Source organism: Mastigoproctus giganteus, chromosome 3 (genome assembly GCF_048544385.1).
Source record: "Mastigoproctus giganteus isolate SK-2022 chromosome 3, ASM4854438v1, whole genome shotgun sequence".
NCBI classification, from domain to species: Eukaryota; Metazoa; Arthropoda; class Arachnida; order Uropygi; family Thelyphonidae; genus Mastigoproctus; species Mastigoproctus giganteus.
In genome coordinates this window covers 182,099,193-182,124,063 of record NC_143577.1, presented here as the reverse complement: position 1 = coordinate 182,124,063, position 24,871 = coordinate 182,099,193, and the positions used below count along the sequence as shown (strand labels likewise).

The following is a 24,871-nucleotide window of genomic DNA, read 5'->3' as shown; positions in this document are numbered from 1 at the left end:
ATCCTGCCCCAGAGGGGAAGGGTTAAAAAAGTGATGGTGGGCTAGCCACCAGGCGAAAGTTGGATTTGGGAGCAACTGTGGGGAGTAAAGATATAGGGAAAGGAAGGGATCCCCATTGTAATGAAAAGGAGGGGGAATAGAGGGGAGTAGGGGGAAGTAGAAGTAAATAGGTGGATGTAGGTGGAAGCATCCACCTTAGAGATGTGAAAAAGGGCGGGGGGGAGGAAGAGGGATCCGGGAGGCCATCTTCCCTGAGGTAAAGCCCACGAGGTTGCCACGTGAACATCGATATCCCACGCCCTGGAGAAGGGGTGTCACAGCCCACACCCAGTCAGGATGTTAGTTTTTTTTCCCTGGATACAGACCCAGGGAAAAAACTAACATCCTAGTTCTAGGAATGCATGGGCCAGGAAGGGAGAAGATATCCAGGTCTGCAGTGCCCCATTCGTCTTGTATATGTGATAATAAGGCAGGGGCCCCCTGTCTTATTATCATATTTATATTTTATATTTATATAAAATAGTGAGACGTCCAGAACTACTAATCAATTCATTCTAGACGACAGGTATGATATCCCTGGTGGTCTGACCCCAGATGGTCAGTGGTACTTACTGTTCTCACTAGCCAACTGGGGTTGTCTGCTTCCTGAAATAGAGTGCAGCCATGTTAGTGACAGACTTGGGAGTAGACACGTTGTCCTGGTGGAACAAAACTGTTTTGCTGAGTTTTCCGCGTCGTTTGTTTTTAATGTTTTCGCGCAAACGCCTCAAGGTCTGCATAATATATCCGTATAACTGACTGGCATTTCTGAAGGTAATCCACTAGCAACATTCCATCAGTATCCCAAAAAAAAAAAAAAAAACCCCGATTCTTATCACCTTGCCAGCAGAAGGAATGAACTTTGCTTTCTTTGGTAGGAAAGACGAGCTGTGTTTCCATTTGGGCTGGAAGTGATGGATCCACGACTCATCCATGGTCACAAACCTTGCAAGAAAGTTTGCTGAATCCGCTTAAAACGATGCAAATGTTCACTTGGCAGCTCTTCTGCGTTCTGCTGTCAACAAGCGAGAGGAGTGAAGAACATAGCGAGAACCTGTTATTATGTGGTACGCATGTTATGATGAGATGTCCAAGACCCCGCTAATGTAAACTGTCACTCGTGATCACTCATCAGCAGATCATGCACTCTGCAACAACTTCTGTAGCTATGGACCTTGTAGCTCTTTCACAGCGTGAGTCATCTTCCAGGCTCTGCATCCTTCCCCAGTGTTGTAACCATATCCTTTGCTTTTCGCATTACTCCTTTCCCCCTAAAATATTGGATAACTGCACGGTGACTGATTTTGTACGTCTTTTCTTATTTGCACAACTTTCTTGACTTCAGAATCTGTAATTAAAAAGAGACGTTATTGAAACCATGAAATTTAGTGGGTTACTATTTGAAATGTTATACATTAAGTACAGATTTTAACTCTATACCACCACCCTTTTATACTCAGGCCACGAACTTTTCAAACGTCCCTCATATTTCGCCCTTTATATGAAAAATGACTTCAGCGTGGTATGTTAGCAAATAAAAGTATGTACGGATTTACTACAATAATTATAGTTGGATTGAAAGGGCTGTTGTGCTTCATGCATTGAAGTTCTTTCTAATTATCTCTTAAATACTAAACACTTTCAGCTGAAAGAGTGATGTAAATTTCTTTTTCCTTTAGTTTAATATGAAAATCTTGTCCATTTGGTGTTATAATTAAGGTTTTCCTGGATGACCTTTCTCTGGTTTGAAAACCACTTGTGGCGATTCTTACTGAATTGTCAAAATGAGTTTCATTCTCAAAAAGTTTGCAACTGCTTTATTAGATAGCACCCACATATGAACTTAGCCACCCTTTGGTCCACATCTCCTACCGATGGATGACGAAATTTTGTCACAAAATTCATTGTGCTAATTCACAATGTCTAGGAATTTCTTATTCATTGGTCACATTGTGCAATGAGAAAGTTCCTCCCATTTCCTTTACTAAATATTTTAATAAATTATAAAGAAATTGAAATGATGGTAAGATCGCTAGAATTAGGAAAATGAAAAAGGTTCCATTATCAATTTTTGTGACACCTCTGATTCTCCCCTAAAAGGTTTGCGAACCACAGATTTGGGAAATTGAGATGATCTGACTTTCCTTACAGTGCCTAAGCTAGGGAAATCGCTTCTAATACATCAGTTACTCATGTCTGATATCTTTGGATCATATATGTTGTTTATTTTCGTGTTGACTTTCTACATATGTGTATTTAGTGGCAGTCACAGGATTTTTCGGCCAGGGAGGGGACTAAAACAGTGTTCAGAAGAATCAATCAGTTCTAATCATGATGTAGCAGTAAAAAAAATCCCCATTGTTTTTAAAATGTTTGTGGAGGGGGGGGGAATGCTGTATCTGGAACAGCCCCATGCGTAATTGATATGATTAGGTTAGAGTATATATTTTATGATCTATCTGCGATGTGGTCACGTCAGTCGAAGGTATTACGTATTCCAGTACTGCATTCCTGTTTCTCCCCTTCCAAAATAAGAAAAAAAAAAAAAAAAAATTTCCAATACAATTTGTTGCGACACAGCCAATTATGTTAGGATTTACTTGAAGCGCATGTCAATGAACTGTATGGAAATTATTACCTTTAGGCATATAAGTAATCTATAACGTAAGGTCATCTGTTACACGTATGGTGGTTTTAATTAAAATTTACGCAAATTTTGGTGTCTTATTTTTGATTCGTCAAGCGTCCTTCCCCCAGTATGAATCTTGTTTTGGTGTAACACGTTAGCATCTGAGAATAATGCGTAATTTTTAAATTGGCGATAGTTTAATTTTATGTTCGAGGCTAAATTCGCCCTCTCCCCTTTTACGAATCAGTTCGAATGGTATCAACCTGACATTTATTTTCCTCCTACTCTCCCTTTCATCGGCGTCTCATGAATAGCCTTGGTGTTATTTGTGATTTTTTTTTTTTTTTGATTTGGTAGTTGTTGGCGCATCGGCTTCTGTGGCCATATTGCACCTCCCAAGGTTTTTGCAGTACTTTGATCCAAGCCCGAGGCGGGAATCGAACCCGCGACCTTGGGGTTGCCGGGCAGGTACTTTACCCACTCGGCTAGCCCGGTCGGCGGTGTTATTTGTGCCTACTATTGAATGGCAGTTTGACTGTTTGACAACTCATATTGATTGTGTCTTTCTAGGAAAGTGCTTCCTGATTGAGTATAGATTTATACATCATTTGTTTACTAGGATCTCTGTGACGTGCTTTGTTTTGTAATTACTAAATGGATAACCTTTCGCTTCTGGTGATTTATTTCTTGTGAAATTTCACTACTTGGAAGTCATGAGTGTGTTCCACTTATCGAACTTTAAGTTTGGAAGCCGTAAGTTGGATCTGTGAAGAGTTTACTATTGAATTATCTGGGTCATAGATGCTCCTTATCCTTTGTAAAGTTGTAAATAGTGATTTTATAGATTTTTAATCAGAAATTGTCTGGTCTTGCTTGCATATTGTCTAGTTTGCTGTTTATCAAATTTAAAGGATAAAGTGTATGATACCTCTTCATCTAACCATATTGTGATTACTTGTGAACTTTCACCTTCTGGAAGCTACCTGTGTGTTGTCCACCTTTCGAACTTTTAGTTTGGAAGAAGTGGGTGGACTTGTGATGGTAAACTTGTTGCGATGGTAACCCCCTTTGGTTACTGTTCTGGACAGATGCACTTGAAACATGATTGTGAATAACCCTTGCCTTCAGGTTTGAAGATACAAGTTTTTATTTTGACGTTACAAGTTTTCTGGAGTTGATGTTCTCCTGTATTGAAATTTGTAAATAGTTTTGTCTTTCTCGAGTTTGAAGAGCATGGCGTAGCCGAGTGGTCAGGGGCGCGAGTGCTGCAGCACACGCTATTTGAGTATACCGGGGCTCGAGCCCGTGACTGCTAAATACAATGAACAATTTGTATTGATTGATTTATTGTAAACTCTACTGACCTGGTGGTCGTGCCAGAGTATAAACAGGAATTTTTTTTTTTTTACCCCGAGCTTCAAGTTGATGCTGTCTGTTTAACGTGAAACGTATATCACTGTTTTGTCTGAAGATTAATGATCACTGATCTTCCTTATCTTTTGTAAAGTTGTAAATAGAGATTTTATTGATCAGAATTTGTCTGGTCTTGTTTGCGTACTGTCCAGTGTGCTGCTTTACCAAAATTAAAGATGGAACATGATTGTAATTAACTCCCCAAGATTTTGTTAATACTCTTTGCCTTCAAGTTGAAGATACAAGATTCTATTTTGAAATTTCAAGTACCCTGGAGTTGGTGTACTCCTGAATTGATATATGTAAATAGCTTCTGTCTTCTTAGAGTTGAAGATTATCTTGTGTTTTAAGAATTGATTTTTATGTTTATGACACAGTTAAATGTCATTGTATTTGAGACTTGAACCTTTTTTAAAGTTATTTTCATCAAGAATGAAGTATAGCTTCACCTTCAAGTTGAAGACTGAAGAACTGCTGGAAGTGATTTTCCACTCTCATCTTTCTCTCGCTATATTTTTCTGTTTTCTGATGGGCCCATCTGTTGACCCACCACTTTACTGTACTTTTCCTTCCCTGCATCATTTCCCATACTTCTCCTGCCTTAAATACCTCTTCCGTTCCTTCTCTATTGGCATCTGCCTGGGACTTATCCTAGGTAGATGCAGCAAGACGATTGTAGATCCTGGCCGCCTCCACGTGGCGGGGGTGGGACGCGGTGACCAGGTGTTGTTGCCTCTCACCTGCTAAGAGCCAGGTGCCGGCTGACAACAACAGAAAATATCATTACACTTATACACTACATACAAATGGCCGGCTTTGGTGCAAGCTTCTTCACAAGATGTACAACAGCGGCTAATGGGGGGAACCCTGGGGTCCGCCACAACAACACATGAATATCCCCCCCCCCAACATACCCACACATATTCAAAAATATTTCAGTAATGCTGACTTGCTGTTTCCATGAAGTACTGAATAACCAATAGCTTTATACGCGCACATTTTTTCTCCAGGAATTTTTAGAATGCAACGAATGGATGAAGTAGGAAGGGTAAATAGGTCGCTCAAGGTCATGTGACTTCCCATCCATGTAGTATACCAACTCGTGAAAGAGAGAAGGCACAGTGTTGCCTTGAGCTGATCTATTGTTTTTCTTTTGCTGTAACCATATTTGGTAGATTTATTGTAATTATAGGTCTCAGCCGTTCGAGGGAAATTCTTTAGAGCTTTTATGGCCATCAGTTAACCAAAAATATTCTGTGCTCAATTTACCTAATCCGATTAAGAAAAATCACTTAGATTGTTAGTTTTGTGTTTACTGTTTTCTTTACATATTGGGAGCACGGCAGTTTTTATAATGTATTTCTTATTTTTATAATATTATTATAAAAAGGACCTTAATCCAAAGGAGCTGAAGGGCTTCACACTTTATAGGTACGTGTTTGGAGAAGGCGATTTCTGAAGTTTTTTTTTTTTTTTTGACTGTAACCCACTCTAAACTCTGATTTTGCTATTTGAATATTAGGCAGCGTTCACATACGCGAAACTGAAGCGGATCCGCCAGTGCTTAATCTGCAACCAACAAATAAAATTAGAGGTGTGAAGTATCTTTACTTTTATTCGTTGGTTGAGGGATTAAGTAGTGGCGGATCCGTTTCAGTATCGCGTGCGTGAATGCAGCCTTATAGTAGGGTGGTTAACACCCAACGACCTGTACATATTTAAAAAAAAAAAAAAAAAAAAAGCTGTCACCGAGACACAAATCAGAATCATTTCGTTCAAATCTTGAAAGCATCAAACTTCTACACCACGCCTATGCTTTAGTAGTATAATGAACCTACCCCCACGTGGTTTTTCAGACCATTGTATTTTGGTACTGATTTCTTGAATAATCCATCTCTGTAAAGATGCCCATTCTCCTCCTTCCTACCATTCGTTAACTTCCTTTCTTACCCATTACTGTTTTTTCTTTCTAAGTGATTGGTGGGCACTCTGTACACACTGCTAGATGCTACTGATTCATCATAAAGGGCGGACAACGTTTATCTCGTAGGAATCCAGCTCACGTGACTAGCTTCATAATTAATATGCCACGCCAGGTATTGGTGAAGAACTTATTGTGATTTTTATTTGATGGAATACCTGTCTTATTGTTTGCAAAAAGTTGCCTTAGGCCTTTTAGGAGTATCAACTTCATAAAGAAGGAAAGTTAATGTTTGTGAAGTTGCATGCTGTATTCCAGTTTTGGAATAGAAAAATTCATTGATGCTATCTTCGTTTGTCGTACGGAAATCAAAGTAAATTTCGAGGTGTATTTTTGGAATGAAGTTGCAAGAAATTTGTATGTATTTATGTAAAATCCAGTCTAAACTTTAGTACAATTGCTCTTTTTTTTTTTTTTTTTTTTTAACTTGAAAATTTTAAATGTCATCATTACGTCCAGTATTGAACGAAGGTGGAGCTTGGAAGTATTTAACATGCTTTTGAAGCAGTTACTAATTTTGCTACAATTAAAAGTAATGGAGTTAGGATTTTAAAACAGAATTTTAACCACTTTCATTTTTCTCCCTTAGGCAATGTGTTGGTGACCCGGGCCAATCGAGAACATGCGGCACACTAGCACCGTTGCCTTCACCTCGTGTGAGCTTCCTCTACCGTCGGGGAGGAAGTATGTTGCCGTTCAACTACTCACCGGGGAAGTCTTCTATTTCATAGTTGACGTAAGTAGTTTTTTTTCCCCCTACTAATTCTACAAAGATATTTATTTCTAAATGCACGTGGTCATTATTACCACGATTGTGCAATACTTGCTTTTTAACTTAGGCATATCTCATTTAACGAATGATTCAAGGGGCACGGGATGGCTATGAATAGGCAATGGAACATCATTAAATTTGGACAGAACTTGTTTAATGGAAATTTAGTACTACTGTATATAAATAAATGCGTGACTATCCGTACAACTGGGTAACTTTATGTGCTTTTCAATCTTATTTCAGCGACCTTCCTTTCAAGAAAACCAAAACTCGTCACCTTTTAACATACGTTTCTTCAGAGACAAATGAGTCTCCGAATTGAAACTGCGTTGTAGCTGAAAGACAAATCCGTATTAAATTGTTTTCGAAAATTCTGCTTTTTAAATGTTTGTAGGTGTGTTTTAGTCTTTCAACACGTGATACAAAGGCGGGGGGGGGAGTAAAAAAATTCCGTTCAGATGTTTAAAGTGTTATAGTCGTTACCAGAAAGTTTTTTTTTTTTTTTTTTTTTTAAATACACCAAGACCTCTCCTTCGTGTTTTGATGTATCAAAATATCTCGCGCATCATTAATTTTTGCATATCGTAAGGGGCGTGTAAATCGCTGTTGTTGAACACGACACATTTACCGTATGAATAATTATTTTTTACGTTGTAGATTGTATTGTTTTATTTTATATTACAGTAAATACTCGATAGCATAGTGGTTTTGTCACTCGCTTTGAAAGATATCAGTTCGAAACTTTTGAAATTCCTAGCCAACTCAGTGGCAGGGTGAAGGGCTTCAACCCCCGTGAATTATTTCGGAATTTTCATCTCATTCACTCACTTAGACATTATAAATGTTTAGCATAATTACAGGCGCCAATTGGCTATATGAATAGTGACAATACGCAGTAAACATAATAATAAACACAAATATAATTGTTGTAATTTAATTTAATTATAAATTATATCACCCAATTAGAAAAAACGTTTAAAAATGAATTTCGTTTGCCCTAGGCAAAAGTTGTCTAGCTCCATTGTTACAGTCACCCAATACAACAATGCTGAGCTGAGGTTGTGCTGTGTAATTTTATTTATTTTTTATTTCTGTGGATTATAGTATGTACTCTGACCAACATACCACTCTAAATAAAATATAAAATAAATAAATACTGTTGTAAAGTTGTTGCCAAATATTTCAATATTATTTTAAAAAATTTCCCTAGATTTTAAATTTCAAAAAAATATTAGTTTGCTTCCAAAACCATATTAAAGCAGTATTATTTTCAATACAACGCTAATGAATTTAACATTTCCTATAATGATGATATAATATTAATAATATATATATATATATATATATATATTATTAATTTTAAAATTAAGTTTAGCTTGGCATATGTAGCTTCTGCATATTAAGTACTTAAGCCACCTTACTGAAACAAATCTTGTAACTACTGATAAAAGTAAAAATATAAAATAAAACTTTATTAAAAAATAAAGTGAAAATACAATATATGGAAACTTTTTAGAGAAGCTAAGACAGATAGAAATAAAATTACAGATAAATACTAAACGTGATAAAAACAAAATATACACTAAGGAGCTTTCAGAATGATGTGCTCCTTTATCAATCTTGAACACGGGTAGAATCAAATAACATAATAATATTTTGCAGATTGATGTATATTCATGTGCTACAACAGACTAATGCAGATTGTGAAGGGTGGAGAGGGAGAGAGGAGGAGGAGGGGGAAAAACATCAGCCATCAGGCTCTGTGGAAGTAGGATGACGTACATTTGCCACATTATAAGTTCGCCATCTCTTGTCATATTGTAAAATAACTGCTTCCATAATATTTTTTTTTGGTTTTTTTTTTTTTTTTTTTTAGGAGCATTAGCAACTAAGGTCATATTGCTCCAGGATATGCGGTGGTCATTCCCTGACCTTTCCGCATCCTCCGTATTTGGTGGTGACGGGCTCGAACCCTGGTCTAATCAAGAAGCGTGTGCTACGCACTGCTGCTCCTTCCCACCTGGATACGGAGGCGCCATAGGGTATATGCTTGTTTGTTATTTGGTTTTTAGGAGCATTAGCAACTAAGGCCATATTGTTCCGGGATATGCAGTGGTCATTCCCTGGCCTTTCCACATCCTCCGTATTTGGTGGTGACGGGCTCAAACCCCAGTCCTCATAGGGTATATGCAGGTTCCACAATGTTATAATATGATGCTATGTCATGCTACTTGTCTTCATAGTTGATAAAGGCATCTCCATAGTTAATAAAGGAGCACATTTTCCAAAAGCTTCATAGTGTATATTTAATATTAAAAAAATTCAATATCGGTCAAGAAGAGTGGTGCAGAAGAGCATCTTATTCCTATTAATTTTCATACTTGCTGTAAACATTAAGTATAGATTTACATGCAGCTATTTACTGCTTAAAAATGCTGTAGTTTTGAGTTCAGTGTCAGACGAATATCTTGTGTCCATTTTGATTGTTGTAGATTCATCAATTGCAGCCCAAAAACAGCATTTATCTTTTATATAATGTTCAAATGGTGGATCAGAGGTAATGTCATTGCTTGGCTTCTTCTAATGTAATATTTGTTAAAGTTTGATTAAGGCATTAGTATTCAAAAGAGTGGGTTTTGGTGTGATGTAGATGCTTTTAGACAGACAATAGAAGGCAGTGATTGTATTTGAACAAAACATCACTGGATTTATTTTGGTATTACATTACATCCAAATTATTTATTTTTGCAAATGTTAAGAGACATTCAGTAATAAATATCCAAACAGACCTGTACCAGTGACATCATTCATTCCATATTTCAATTTACTATTGTTCAGCTTCTCATGGTTGAAAAACGTGTTAAAGACCTCTGTGTAGTTTAATGGTGAATACATGTGATAAAGATGCTATGCTATGCAAATGGCATCAGATGTGAAGGAAGTTGGTACAAATTGATTCTTCTGGATAGTGACTGTACACAATGAAAAGGTCATTGAGGATTCTGCCATGATGCCTCCATGGCAAAATCCTCAAAAAAAAAAAAAAAAAAAAAGCAGCTGCAGGGTATCCAGTCTTCTGTTTGGTTGAGTTTCACTATGGGGGGGGGGGGCACATATCATTGTGTTCAGAGGTAATTGTGGCAACAGAGTGCATGATTTTGTATGCTTTTGGTGTGGTGTAGATGCTTTTAGACAGACAACAGAAGGCAGTGATTGTATTTGAACAAAACATCACTGGATTTATTTTGGTATTACATTACATCCAAATTATTTATTTTTGCAAATGTTAAGAGACATTCAGTAATAAATATCCAAACAGACCTGTACCAGTGACATCATTCATTCCACATGCACTTTCTTTCTAGTCTAATCCTGTTATTCCAACACCTAGTGAGCACTATTTCAGATCATTTGCTCATGAGAGCGGGCAGGTAGACATTCTGAGGTGTAGGAATTGACAACACAGTTGTGATGCGAGTCATACCCTGATTGTCAGTTCTTACCCTTAGGGTACCTGTTCAACCACCAGTGACACTCCAATTCCTGAAATAGTGTCAAGTTGGTACCACTCAATTGAGAATAAATAGCAGTATAATTCTTCCTTTGTGGAAGTGTATTCAAAGTGCATGAGTAAGGCAAGTTATTATGAAGGGATTCACAATATGAGGTTTGTATGCAATAAACAGTTCTTCTGTTTTTAAATACCGAAGAAGAATTTGTTTTAATGAAATGCTGTTATATACTGACAGAAATCTGTTTTAATATTTCTAATGGGGCACCACAGTTTGGAATTGACTTGTTTTGGAATTGCAGTTGAATTCCAAGTGCAGTTGAGATGCACTTGGAATTGACTTGTCTTAAATTTAAATAAAACTACTGTACTATCACTGCCAGTGTTCATTAAATTAATTTATGTACATCAGATTTATACATACACATCAAGTGTTTGTATTTTTTACTTGCAGATTAAGGGTACTGGGCAAGACTTGCTTGAACAAGTGTGTACCTCATTGAAGGTGTTAGACACAAAGTGGTTTGGTTTGGCTCTTCCTGCTGGTAAGTATTACTAACATTAAGTACTCTGCATTTTTTAGAGCAAAGGCTTTGAGCTCTTTTTTTATAACTGGAAATTACAGACAAGCAATATACTGTTAGGGCAAAAGTATGTTGTGCATAGCTGTGTAAAAAAAAAAAAAAAAAAAAAAAACCAGTTTTACACGACATCTCATTTTTACAAATCCCCTCAAGTTGCTTTACTTAGTGCTTTCTCAAAAGGAGAAATATACTGTAGTTTATTCTCGTTTGAGTTCCACTACCTAGTGAGCACTATTTCAGGTCATCTGCTCATGAGAGTGGACAGTTGGCACCCTAAGGTGTAGGAATTGACAACACAGTTGTGGTGAGTCATACCCTGGTTGTCATTTCTTACCCTTAGGGTACCTGTTCTACCGTCAATGATACCCCAATTCCTGAAATGGTCTCTGGTTGGCACCACTCAATCGAGAATAAATAGCAGTATATTTCTTCCTTTCTGGAAGTGCTACTTATTCAGAGTGCATGAGTAAGGCAAGTTGTGATGAAGGGATTCACAGTATGAGGTTTTATGTGATGATGCCTTCCATGCAGACTGTTGGGCTTTTTTGCACAGCTACACACAAGATGGTGCTATATGACATCATTAAGTATAAATTATTAATATTTCCATTACTGATATTGCTGTAATTTCTAGAAAAATTTGAAAAATTACAAGAAAAAGTTTATTTGCCTCCAAACATGCATATTACAAAATCGGTGACATTATTTGTAGTAGGAAATGATGCAAGAAAGCAAGCTTATACAGCATCAGCAAAAAAAAAAAAAACAAACCCTTTTCACATCACCTGTCCATCTCCTTCAATAGTTTTGTCTAGTTCTTCCTTGAATTTATTCATACTAAATAAATTTTTTGCTTATACTCCAGAAAGACCACAGATTACCACATGGTCAGATAAGTTCACAAGATAGAGAATAGAAAAACCAGCATGTATTTTACTACCCACTTCCAACAACAGATAGGATAAAAATTTTGTTCCAACAATCAACTTCCCGCTCGCTGAAGGAAAACTTCTGCACATCTATCTTACAACCGTTCTTACTCAACATGAATTTATGCCCTCTTGTGGGTAGTCTGAATGAAATGGAAAAATGCCATCATCGGTGAGCTTACTCAATCCATTCAAAGCCATAGCGCCTCCATAGCCAGGTGGGCAGGAGCAGCAGTGCATAGCACACGCTTCTTGATTAGACCGTGATTCGAGTCTGTGACCACCAAATAAGGAAGATGCGGAAAGGTCAGGGAATAACCACCGCATATCCCCAGAGCAATATGACCATAGTTGCTAATGCTCCTAAAAAAAAAATAAAAATCAAAGCTATAAAACCTTTGATTAGATCATCTCGTATGGGCCTAGTGAGGCGCCTCCGTAGCCAGGTGGGAAGGAGCAGCAGTACGTAGCACACGCTTCTTGATTAGACCGGAGTTCGAGCCTGTCACCACCAAATACGGAGGATGTGGAAAGGTCAAGGGAATTACCACCGTATATTCCCGTAGCAATATGGCCTTAGTTGCTAATGCTCCTAAAAACCAAATAACAAACAAATATGTGCCTAGTCTCTAGACACTGTAATTTGAAGGATTGATACCTTTCTTGGTAAGAGCACCTTACCTTTTTGTTCCCCTTACCAATCTTGTTGCCCTGCTCTGCACCCATTCCAGTAGATCCACATCCTTCCTGAAATGAGGCTTCCACACCTGTATGCATTGCTCAAGATGCAGCCTAACCATTGCTTTGTACAATGGGATAATCACCTCCTTATCCCTGCTAGCAAAATTCTTGTATATCATTGACAAAACCACATGAGCTGACCTGGCAGCCTGTCTGCACTGTGCAGAGAACTCAATATCTGATCACAATTACCCCAGGTATTTTTCATTTTCCACTACACTCAGTGTAATACCATACAATTTGTATGTTGCATATGGGCAGCTGTACCTTGCATTTGTCATTATTAAACTCCAGTTGCCATTTTTCAGCCCAGCTGCCTAATTTTTCTAGATCTTGTTGCAGTAGTCTTTCTAGATCTTAATGACAGTAATCAAAAGAAAGAGCAAGGACATTGATATTTATTACTTAAAGCAGTCCCAGCCAACCCCACTGTCAGTTACACATGATTTAGCAGTACTCTTATATACTCCCTCTCCTGTTTGTCCAAGTACAGGGAGGGAAAAAACCTGCCATGATCAAAAAAGATTGATATGAACAAACTGAAAATAATCAAATTACATAAAAAAAAATAAATATACATAAAATTAAATTTCAGACAAAGTCCAAACTTCATTGGAAAGAGCTACGTCTGTTCAGTCTGTTGGAAAGCCAGCAGTGCCAGGAGCTGCTGAGAACAGAAATGCCAGCACAAGGAGCTGGAGTTGTGGTGGATATAGCAGACTCAAGCCTCCATGATTTCACAGAACTTTAGGTAATTTGGCACTACACCATACTGCATTACAAATCCAAGGCTTCCAGATACAGAAGAGACTTCTGCCTAAGAAATATTGCAGTTGCAAAGGCTTGGAAAGCCAAGAAGTTCTCTTGTTTATCAACTAGAATTGTCTCACAGCCTTCTGCTGTAAGATTGAGATTACTAACCCGAGATTTCATTTCGTAGATCGCTGTACTCCTCACAGTTGTACACCAAGTTGCTCAGTGTGATTTAACCCGTTCCTAATATAAGCATAGGAGTCTTTGCATTCTTTATTAGAGACTTCTTATAATGTGCCAAGCTTGCTTAACCTCCTTTGTGACTTGATTACAGACTAATTTATATCTACCATAGGTTTCTGTATCACCTGATAATTTATATGCATCCCAGGCATTTTTCTTCTTCTCTGCCACGTGTCTCAATAGTTCATCTGGCATCTGTTTAGGCCTTGACCAGTATTTCTTCGTTGGTATGAAAAGCCTAGTAGCTTCTTTGAATTTAGAATTTGCTATTGGTAACATCATCACCTAATCCCATTGTATAGAATTTAAAAATGTATAGTGTAGACCACTGTACTGTCTGAAACCACTGTAGTCACCTTTACGAAAGCAAAAGCCTTTCCATTTACCCTTGACAGTAGTTATGTCTTTAATTAAATTCCACATTAGTACATTGTGATTGCTGTGATCCAGTGGGTCTTTTACCTGCAGATTCTTAATGCATGAAGAATCGATGCTGATAATCAGACTGACTGAACTGAGCAAGAGTTCAAGTAGACAGTTGGAAATTATACCTTGGTATTTCAAAGAATTATAAGTGATAGTGTATGGTGTACTAAAAAGAACGTTAGCAATGAATTCTCATTACTACTAATGAGGTTTAGACAGCATGGGAGGCATTTGCTTTAATGTGCCATTCTCCTCTTAATGTGACATTCTGTTTAAGAGAAGTAAATTAAGAGTTTGGTTTCCAAAATAATTATATATCAACAGGGAAAAAGCTACTGCATGAAACATTCTATTAATAGAAAAAAATGGGACATTAGTGTATCCTGAAAAAAAAAAAAAAAAAAAAAAACTGGGACACTGAGCAAAACTCTAAGATCCTGGACAAATCTGGGGAGACCGTGACACCTGGGAATCCCACTCTAGACTCAAATATAATATTTCAAGTATGGTCTTACCATTGTGTTGTGTATTGGTACAATTATTGCATTCTCTGACTTGCAAAGGTCTGATAAATAATTGACGACACACACACACACACACACACACACTGGCCTGTTTACATTGTGTGTTATTGTATCATAACCCAAAAAATCCTTGTTCATTCTTAACCCCCTTTCCCATCTGTAAATTACACTTCTGTTTAGACTGTATATGTAATTAGTCAGTCCAAATCACAGCATGTTGCTAGCTCTTGAGCCTCCCCTCATAATGAAATTTTTTTTTTTTTTTTTAATCATCAGCAAAGTTTTCTTGCTCTCCGTACAGTTGCTGAGTATGGTTATCATCCATCAAGTACTGCGGATAGAAAGCATGGGAGTACTTAAGGTCCCCCCCCCCACATCATGGTTTAGTTGGTCTATTGTTAAGGGTTGTTGGCTGGAAAAAAGTTGTTTTCTAATCATCTTGGTTTTTTATCCAACTAAAGCAAATCGATGTGTATTTGTTCCTTGAAACCAGTCATCCTGTTTACCTCATTGCTCACCAAAGCCTCAGTGTTATATGTTTTGAAAATGGAACCCAAAGAGGTTCTGAAATAGTGGCTATTGTGTGTTTGAATTGATTTAGTGTGAGGAGTTTGGCTTTGTATAAACTTTAAATTTAAACTAATTAGTTGAACATAATTCCTGTGAGTTTGTATATTAATTTCCACATTGAGTTAAGTTGTCTTGCATATATGCTTTTTACATATACACTATACTATCTTTACATTACTCTCAAAAAAACCAAAATTTAAGTTGTATTTCTTTTTGTAATGGCAGCTTTTTTTTCTTATCAGTTTATTTGCATTGAAATCAAGGAACAATTTTGTTTCTCTTAGGTGGGGAATTTCATTTCATTGATCACAGTGTCAAGTTGTCAAAATATGCCCCTAAAGCTTGGAAATCTGTACACGGAACTGTAAGTATTGCTTTTGTGATTGGAGGTATCTAATGTGGGTAGTTTTTGTATATATTTTTATCTTTCATTGGATTTAATTTGATATGTATTACTGTAGAAGATCCATTACTGGAAATGAGCCTGCTCAGGATTTTATCCGAAAACTGTTTCAGATAAACAGCATTTCTGGATAGTGGATATCTTAACCCTTGCTTTGTATGCCAACCAGAAACAAGGTTTTTTTTTTTAATAAGGTGGATAATCTTATGATGAATATACAACAAATGTATTTGACAGTTTCAGTACTTTTTACAAAAAATTAAATAACGCATTCATATATATATATATAGGAAAAATACAAAAATATAGTTATCAACAATAAATGTGATTATTTTATTTACTGTAAAGTATTATATTTATTAAACTACAGAGTTTGACATTAAGCTGATAGCATAAGGTGGAAGTGTGGGGGTAGTGTGTAAGTGTAAGTGTTTTTAGGGTCAAGCGGCACCTGGGGTTCCCCCCATCTCCGCGTAGTTTACGTTGTGGTGTATTACAGTACACTGTAAATGCCAGAGATTTAAAAGTGTATGGATCTTGGATCGTGTAATGTCGTGTACCGTTGTTCTTCTGGCCATTTAGCCGCTGGACCCCTGTTGGGATCCAACGTTGCCCCACTTACGCCCCGTGGAGGCAGGCCAGGAACTCCGTAGACTTAGTTTACTCTGGCAGGTCCTGCCGCTTAGTTTCCTGAGATTTCGGCGGCTAGGACCAAAAAAAAAAAAAAAACTTTGGGTTGCATATTCCAATGGTCATCAAGAAAATAAAATAAAGTGATTTTTATTATTTGCGTTGACGTGGGGATATTATCGCTTTAATTTTTTAGGCCGAATGCTGGGCGTATGGCGGTTTTGATGTATTAATTTTGATGTGTGGGACTTCGCTAGCGTGAAGATAGAGGGGAAGGAGGCAGAAGACTGGGGGGAAAAGGCAGAAGACTGGGGGGAAAAGGCAGAAGTATGGAGCCAATAGAGAAGGCGGCCCCAATTTCAGTGGGGCATGCCCATGCCCCACCAGAGAGGAAACAGGGGATGGTGAGAAGGGGGGACCGTGTGGCCGTCCCCTCCTCCCGGGGAGTTAGGAATTATAGGTGAAGAGGGCTAGAGTGCCCTCTTCAGGTCTCCAATATGGCCTTTGTCTCACGTCTGTTTCTCTTCATTGTCACTCATGGGGCAAGCCGCATCCTTGTGTTCCTCTTTCATTGGTTCAGCATCCTTCTCTGATGCATATTCCAATGGTCATCGATCATTGGTTGATATCCCCGTCCTTAGTTTCCCGTATTCCTTGGTGTCCATATTTGGTTTCATTACTCCTGTTGGCCTTGGTGGATGGCTATTTGTAGTTTTCTTCTGGAGAAGACGTCCTGGGCAAAGCGACTAAAGGCCGCAAATTCTTCTGGTGTGTCCAGGAGATGGTGTTCCTGGGTGTTAGGGATGTATTTAATTTTCGTGATCATTTGACATCTGATGTCTTCGTATATTTCACACTGGTGCATAACGTGATGCCATGTTTCTAGTTCGCCGCAGAGACAGTGTGATTCCTCGATTATGCCCATGGCATTTAATTTGGCCTTGAAAGGCCCGTGGCCGGTGAATAGAAAAGTAGTGTTTAGGCCTGGGTACAGCCATGCGGTAACCTTGGGATACAGCTTGGTTACTTGGGGAATAAATTTTTTTTGTTACCGCTCCTTTTTCTCCGTCTGTCCATCTTCTCTGCCAAATTTGTACAAGGTGGTCCACTATTTTTTTGTTTTTCGTTTTTCCTGTTATTGGTGATATCAATGGTAAGACTGTTGTAGGTGGTTTGGGTTCCTTTGGCTAGTAGATACATAAGTCCGCAGCGGGTTACCTCTAAATCCAAGGGTAGGGTCCCCGCAAGGACTGTAGGGCACTCGTACTAACCGTGTTACATGCTCTTGTTATTGTTAATAATATGTTGCGTTGGATCGTGCCCAGTATCCTTTTATTCACTGCTGTTTCTGCTTTCTTGTACCATATGGGAGATCCATATGTTATTATCGGGATGAAGATGGCTTTATAATACAGGGACAGGGTTCTCCTGTTTAGCCCCCAGTCCCTGCGTGTAACTCTGGCAACGAGCGCTGTGTATTTCCGCAGTTTCTCTTTTAGATAGATTAGGTGCGGTTTAAATGATAAGTTCTGATCGATAATCAGTCCCAGATATTTAATTTGCGTTGACAGTTTGATTGTTTGTCCTGCCAGCTTGATTTGTGGTGGTCTTCTAAGGTTTAACCTCCCTCTCAATAGTACTGAGTGCGTCTTCGTTGGCGAGATTGTTAAGGTGTGTAGGTTTGCCCAGTTCTGCAAGGTTTCAAGGGTTTGGTTTCCAAGCGTTGCAAGGTTCTGTCTGGAATCCGCCGCGACCGTCAGTACGAGGTCGTCTGCGAAGGCCTGGGCCTCCACCTCCACCAGGTCCATGGTGAGGAACTCGTCAAACACTATATTCCACAGGAGCGGCCCCAGGACAGATCCCTGAGGGCAGCCCCTGCGGACCGGCCAGGTCAACTTCTTGTGGGGCGTTATTACTTGGACGTTTCTGTCCGAGAGATAAGGTTTGATGCTCCTGTACAAATTGCTTGGTGTTCTCGCTGCCCTGAGCCTGCAAAGGACGCTCGGCCACCAGAGGGTGTCAAATGCCCCAGCAAAGTCGACGGCTATGACAAGGAAATATTTCTTGGTACACTGCATCGCTTTGGTGATTAGGCCTTGGACGGCATCTATGGTCGAAGATCCCGATTTGAAGCCATATTGCTTGGGTGAATTCAGGTTTGCCTCATTATAGTGGTTGTGGATCCTTTTATGTAATAATCTTTCGTAAAGCTTGCTTAGTGTCGACAATAAGGCTATGGGTCTATATGAATTGGGATTTTCCTGGTGTCTGTTTCGATTTTTGAGGATCAGTTTTAGATTGGCCGTCCTCCGGCTGGTGGGGAACTGGCCCTCTTTGATACAGGTGTTGTACAGTCGGAGCAGGAGATCCGGCATAACCTCCGCTGCTTTCTTGACCATTTCCGGCTCGATGAGATCGGGGCCAGGGCACTTTTTGTTCCTGGTTTGTGATACCGCTTCTTGTAGTTCGTTGGCTGTGAAAGGGGGTTCTAGTTGTTGGGTCTCATATTCTTCGTTTGCTTGGCAGATGGCTTTCTGGTCCTCTGTTAGTATGCCTGGTGGGTCTTGGATTAGATTGCTGAGTATATTCTTTATTGAGTCCTGCCATGTTGCAGTGAGTGTTCCTTGCGCCGTCTTTGTTGCGGTCATCACTTCGCCTCTGGGGAGTTTGTTTGTGGTGATTTTATACACCACTCCCCAGGGTTCAGTATTTCCTGTTACTTGGACAAGTCGTTCCCAGGATGTTTTCTTGTTTTTCTTAATAGTTTCTGTATAAAAGTTTCGGATCTGTCTATATTGTTGTCTCAGTTCTGCAACTTCCGCCTCGGGCCATGTTCTTCGTGCCCTTTGATACTGCTTTCTTTTATCCTGTACTTGTCTTCTCATTCTTTTTCAGCTCCGGGGTCCACCATGGCATTGCTCCCGTCATCGGAGTTTTCCTTGTCATGGACGCTTCCGCTGCATTGATGATTATGCAGGTTATATCTTGTGCGAACTGGCTGGGGTCTATCCTTTCACCTTCCGTCTCCCGTCTGTCCAAGTCCTCCATGTACTGTCTCCCTTGGGTGGATAGGAAATTGCAGTAGGCGTCCCAATTTGCTTTCCCGATTGCGAATCTGTTTGACAGGTATTTAGTGGCGACTGTTCGAGCCTGATTCCTTTGTATGCTGTAAGTGATGGTTCGGTGGTCAGACGTAGTCCACGCGTTTTGTACAGTCCAGTGGGTTACGTTTGTATCTATATTTCTGGACGTTAAAGTTATGTCGATCGTTTCTTCCCATAGCATGTTACAATACATTGGGAGGCAGAACGGCTGGTTTATGACTGTAAATATTGAATTTGCTAGGAAGTCTTCTAGTTTCCGTCCGTTTGAGGTTCCCCTGTGGTCCGGTTTGGCACTGTGCCAGACAGGTGATCGGCAGTTAACATCCGCTCCAATCAAGATTTTATGCCCTACCAGGGTTGTCTGTACTGATTGTAGATATGTTGTGGCAAAGTCGATTTCTATTCCAGGCCTACAGTAGAGGGCTATTATGTAGTAGCTGCCTATGGAGCATATTATATGGGCACAGGCTGCCCAGGGCGTGCAAAGTTGTGGTATCTTTGTAACCGTTATCTCTGGATTTCTTACTAGTACTGCTGCCCAGGGGGTGTCTTCGTTGCTTTGAACAATTTTATAATTGAGCGGGTATCCCCTTACTTGTTTCTGATTGGTATACGGTTCTAAGACTATGATGATGTCGGCATTATCCTCATCTGCTTGGAGTTGTACCTGCTTAGCAACCGCTCGAGCTCGCTGGGCGTTTAGTTGGTGTATCTTTAGTACGCCGCAATTGTATTTTTTATGTTGTACTACCATAATCGATTCTTTGTTGGTAGGTGCCTTTTACCTTGAGGTAAGTGGGACAGTTTGAGTCTCGGATGGAGTGGTTGTGATCCATTCTGAGGCTTTTGCAATTGGTGCAGATGGGTTCCTTAGTTTTGTTGGGGCAGGTCTTAAAATCATGTCCCCTCTCTTGAGCAGTGGCCGCAGGTTGGTTCCTTTTGGGCACAGGTGTGAGTGGTGTGGCCATATTTGCAACATCTAAAGCATGTCGGTATGGCCACATGTTCTCTAAAACGGAGGCAGCTCCATCGACAAAAATCCTGCTTTGGTTTTTTAGGACCTGCCAGGCGGGCGGAGTCAGCTCAACTGTCCAGTTATATCCTCCATTTATTTTGGACTGCGTTCTGTATTTTGGGGTCAGCAGTGTCGCCCCTTCTTGATTCGGTAGGTGGCTTTTTAGGTTTCTTCTATATATTTCTTCCGTGAGTTGTTGTGGTTGTAGATTTTGGTCCACATTGAAAATAACTATTGATGGGCCTTTCTTTTTTGGGGTCTCTGCCATGAGTCCCAGGGTATTTAGCTTGGGGTTCGTTATTATCTCCTCGGCTTCCTCCTTGCTTTCCGTCTCAATTAGGATACCAGGACTTCTTGTTTTTCGGATAGACTTCTATCCTAGTGTCTTCGAAGTCCTCTTTGAGATTGTTTATGACTTTTTGCTTTATTTGTTCACTGGTCGGTCTCTCTTCTCCGGTGGGTCTCAGTATGACGATGTTCGGGGTTTTCAATAATACTTTCTTTTGTTGGATTTCCACTTTGTTTGTTTTCCCTGCCTCGTTTGGTATATTCCTCAGCGCTTGAGCATATGTGGGGGCGCGCTGTGGCATTTTATTTGCCCCACATTCCATATAGGTTTGTAGCCGTGTAGCTATTCTCTCACTTTCTAAGTATGTACCATGGAGAATTGTCTCCATTTTGTGAAATATTGTCACAATTTGAGACCTCAGTCCGGAGGAGATCCTGTTAGGGTTCTCTTTGAATATATTTTCAAGGGCCGTTTTTAAAATAAATGTTTTCTCATAAACGGGGGGTATGATGAAACAGTATGGGGGTATGATGAAACAGCCATTTTCTCAAAAAGATCATATCTCAAATTGGCGAAATAAACAATTTTTCCTTCATAGAAAACAATCTCCCGCCATCCCCAAGGCTTTTATATCATTGTTGTTCATTCAACACCAAACTTGTGAAGTTGAGACATAGTGAGATTTTTTTTTTTTTTTTTCCATCTGGCTTCGCTACCTCTTGATTCAGCATCAAGATCCTCTAGACATGTCCTCTTCTCTTCTCTTTTCTTTCCATTATAGGGGGTTGGTGAATGGGAAGGGAAAAGTGTGTGTACACAAGATGTGGCAATAAAGTTCCTAGTCTGGTGCTGTTGCGGTCACATTCAGTGAGTTTGAAAATAAATGGGAGTGTTATGTTGTAATACAAATTTCCTCCAGTGGATGGAGAGAGAGAGAGAGAGAGAGAGAGAGAGAGAGAGAGAGAGAGAGAGAGAGAGAGAGAGAGAGAGATTTGTCCAGTAGGCTGACATTCCAGGTAACAACCAGTTTCATTAGTAGTGTTAATGTCTGCTGTCATAATTTTGCAGTGAATGAATATTAAATGGGAAAATCTGCAACAGAAATGTATGAAATGGTTACAAATGTTTACAGTGATGAAACACTAAAAGACAAGTTTGTGTATTGTGTCATATTAGTACCTAGTTAACCACAGAAGTAGGTGAAGTGGCATCATTTTTGTTATATCTTATATTGTGAATGCCCTGACAATGATTTGCCCTGATATTGTTTTACCTCAAATAAGCAATGCTTCATCAATGGAGAAGACTAATGTTACTTATTCTCGGCAGATGCCACCACCCAGATGGCATCGTTTCAAGGCTTTTTGGCCTCTGGTTGTAGTATCTGATGAGATAAATAGGTGCTTTATATGTATGTAAATACTCCAAAAAATTGGTATAGAACTCATAGTCGTGAGTCTTAATTTTTTTGACTTGCCACTTTGAAACAAGTTTGAAATGGTCTTCATTGCTTTTTTTTTTTTTTTTTTTTATGTGAACCCCAAACACGAGAGGTATTAGAACCTATAGTACTGTGCTTGGGTTGGAGGTTGAGAAGACGAAAGAAGATAAAGAAGCTTGTGTTGAAACAAGTGAAAAATAGACTCCTTTAGTTTTACTTAGGACTTTTTGATAAGAATACAATTTCCCTTAATTTATACAATTTTCCAAATATTTTATTACACATGAGTGATGTTTGTAATGTGGGAGTATTTGTGGTTTCCAGATGGTGTAATCAGAAAATTTATTCCCTATCTTTTACGATAATTCAAGAATGTGCAATGGTTTTACACATTAGAATATTCTTGCAACTAGGGTTATTTTCTATGAAAAATTTTTTTTTTTTTTTTTTTTTTTGCTTTGAATGTAAGTGTATTAGTAGCACTGGAAAAAAAATTAATGTAAATGAGGATACAAGTATTTTAATAGAAAAAATGTGTTTTTTTTATAAACTAAGTGACAATGATCTTGAATATAATAAATTTGTTTCAAATTATCTGCATTATTCTGGTCACTTTGTATCATATGTGCCATTTCTTTTATTAAGAAATTATATTAATTATAATATATAATTATTAGGCTTGAATTATTTGTGATGGGAATAACTTCAGCCTGAGTTGTCTCAACACTAATCAGAACAAATCCATAAAACTTTTAAGCTGTAGTAGCTCACAGTAAAGTTTAATCCTTAAGATAGTGAAATAGAAAACTCATATAAATATGTTTGCGTATATATACACCTTGAGATTTTCAATTTTGTATATAATATATGTGAAATTCATGCAAATTTCTGTATATTAAATTAATTTTTCACATAGTTTGTTTGATTTTTTTGTAGGGGACAAGTAATACCGCTGGTTCTCTTCATCTTTTCTTTAGAGTTCAGTTCTACGTTGACTGTCATCTTCTGCTCAGGTATATATGGTTTGCATAATTTGTGTTAGAGATTTTCAGTAGACATAATTTATATTAATTGCTTCACATTTTATATGAAGTTTTTATAAATTATTCACAAAAAGTAAAATTATCTTTACCATGGACATATTCAAAATAGTATTATACTCAAATTATATAAAAAGATCTTAGATAACCAGATCATTCTTATGTTAATTGAATCATTATCAGATAAATGAGTTTTAGTAGTAGAGTATGTTATTAACCATTTTAAGAGTTAGTTTTTTTTTTTTTAAATAAAATTTTTTTGCAACCTTGAAAATTGGTAAAAATGAAAACTTTGTACATAAATTCTTTTAAACATTAACATATTCTTATTTTGGCTTAGCTGCTCAGTATTAGAGTGAAATTATTTCAATAATCAAATCAGAATTTAAAAAAAATGAAAAAAATTACACTTGTAATCATGAATTGTAATTATTAATTATGAACATCTTTTTTTTTTTTTTTTTTTTTGAAAAAAGTGTGTAGGATTCCTAGTTTTTGTGTAAAATTGACAATTGATTAACGCTTCATGGAATATATAATGTCACGTATTGATACTTTGGGTATTTTTTATTCATTAGTATATACTTCTATGCTATAAGAGCTTGAGCAGTAAGTACTGAGCATTACACAGATAAAAAACTGGTCATCAAAGGTGAGAATTAGGATTTATTGAAAATTGGCAGTTATGGAGGAGGGGAGTGATTCTCAAGAGGCATATCTAAGTTTCTGTAGCATAAAAGATGAATTTTTAATTTAATTTTTGGGGAGAAAAATAAGAAGATAGCGAGTACCTAGAAATGTTTATAATTCATTGGATCAGTCAAAAATATGCTTGATTTAGATTGCACAGGAATGATTTTGGTGTAAATTAACATTGTAGTAGATTTGAAAGAATAACTTTTCTAACATGTTCACATTATTGAACTACTGAAAGATTAAACAAGCCAATGATTAAAAAAAAAAAAAAAAAAAATATATATATATATATATATATTTATTTTTTTTTTTTGTACCTCCAGAATAACAAGTTGCAGGTTCTATGGGAAATTGATCTGATGGTTCCAAAAAACAAAAATTGTCTATCACATCTCTGTTGAAAGATATACTGTAATTTTAGTAACTTAATGAGTGACCAATTTCAGATATCATACAATAATATCCATGCTATATTAAAAAAGATCTTAAAATATTTTAATCAAACATATAATGTACAACATACATTCTATTTTCTTAGAAACATTGTCACTTATAGGGTTTTTCTTCTAGTCCATTTTCTTTTCCCAGCAATAATCTCCCATCGTGGCAGTATCCCATTGACCTTGGGCCACTTATCCATCGTGGATATGTCCTGATGAAAACATTGCATCTCACATTATTTACATCTCCCAAAGGTTAAGGAAAAAATTTAAATGTGAACAAAGAAAATGAATTTTCAAAGGCATTTGGCAGCCCACACTTCATAATATTGTAGTAAAGTTGAAACCAGAGATTGCTAATTATCTTCTTTCAAGAAATCCATGCATGACTGCTTTAAACAATTGGTAGTCTGCTAGTGTCATATCCTGTAGTTTTGTTTCAAACAAATCAACTTCAAGGAGTTTCTTTATTTGAGGCCTAATTAAAATTCCTTCTTTCAGTTTTGCATCTGTTAAATTGGAAAACACTTTGATTAGGTAGTAAAATCAACTTCCTTCTCTATCAAGAGCCTTAACAAAATTCTTCATTAATCCAGACTTTATATGCAAAGGTTAAGGAAGAAACCTTTTGTGATTCAACCAGTAGAACATATTTTATATTGCTTCTCTCTGATGAAAATTTCTCCCTCTTTTCTCAC

General features: G+C 37.9%; 1 protein-coding gene across 5 annotated transcripts in view; it reads left to right on the top strand.

Annotated features, from left to right (window-relative positions):
• ex (FERM domain containing expanded) overlaps window positions 1-24,871 on the top strand; it is a 329,475-nt gene that overhangs the window by 233,043 nt on the left and 71,561 nt on the right. For all 5 annotated transcript variants that reach the window (XM_090369513.1, XM_090369514.1, XM_090369512.1 and 2 more), the window contains 4 exons: window positions 6,652-6,798; window positions 10,800-10,890; window positions 15,400-15,479; window positions 22,934-23,010. In XM_090369513.1, the coding sequence (XP_090225639.1) occupies window positions 6,685-6,798; window positions 10,800-10,890; window positions 15,400-15,479; window positions 22,934-23,010 (362 nt within the window). In that variant the 5' untranslated portion in view covers window positions 6,652-6,684. The remainder of the gene's footprint in view (window positions 1-6,651; window positions 6,799-10,799; window positions 10,891-15,399; window positions 15,480-22,933; window positions 23,011-24,871) is intronic.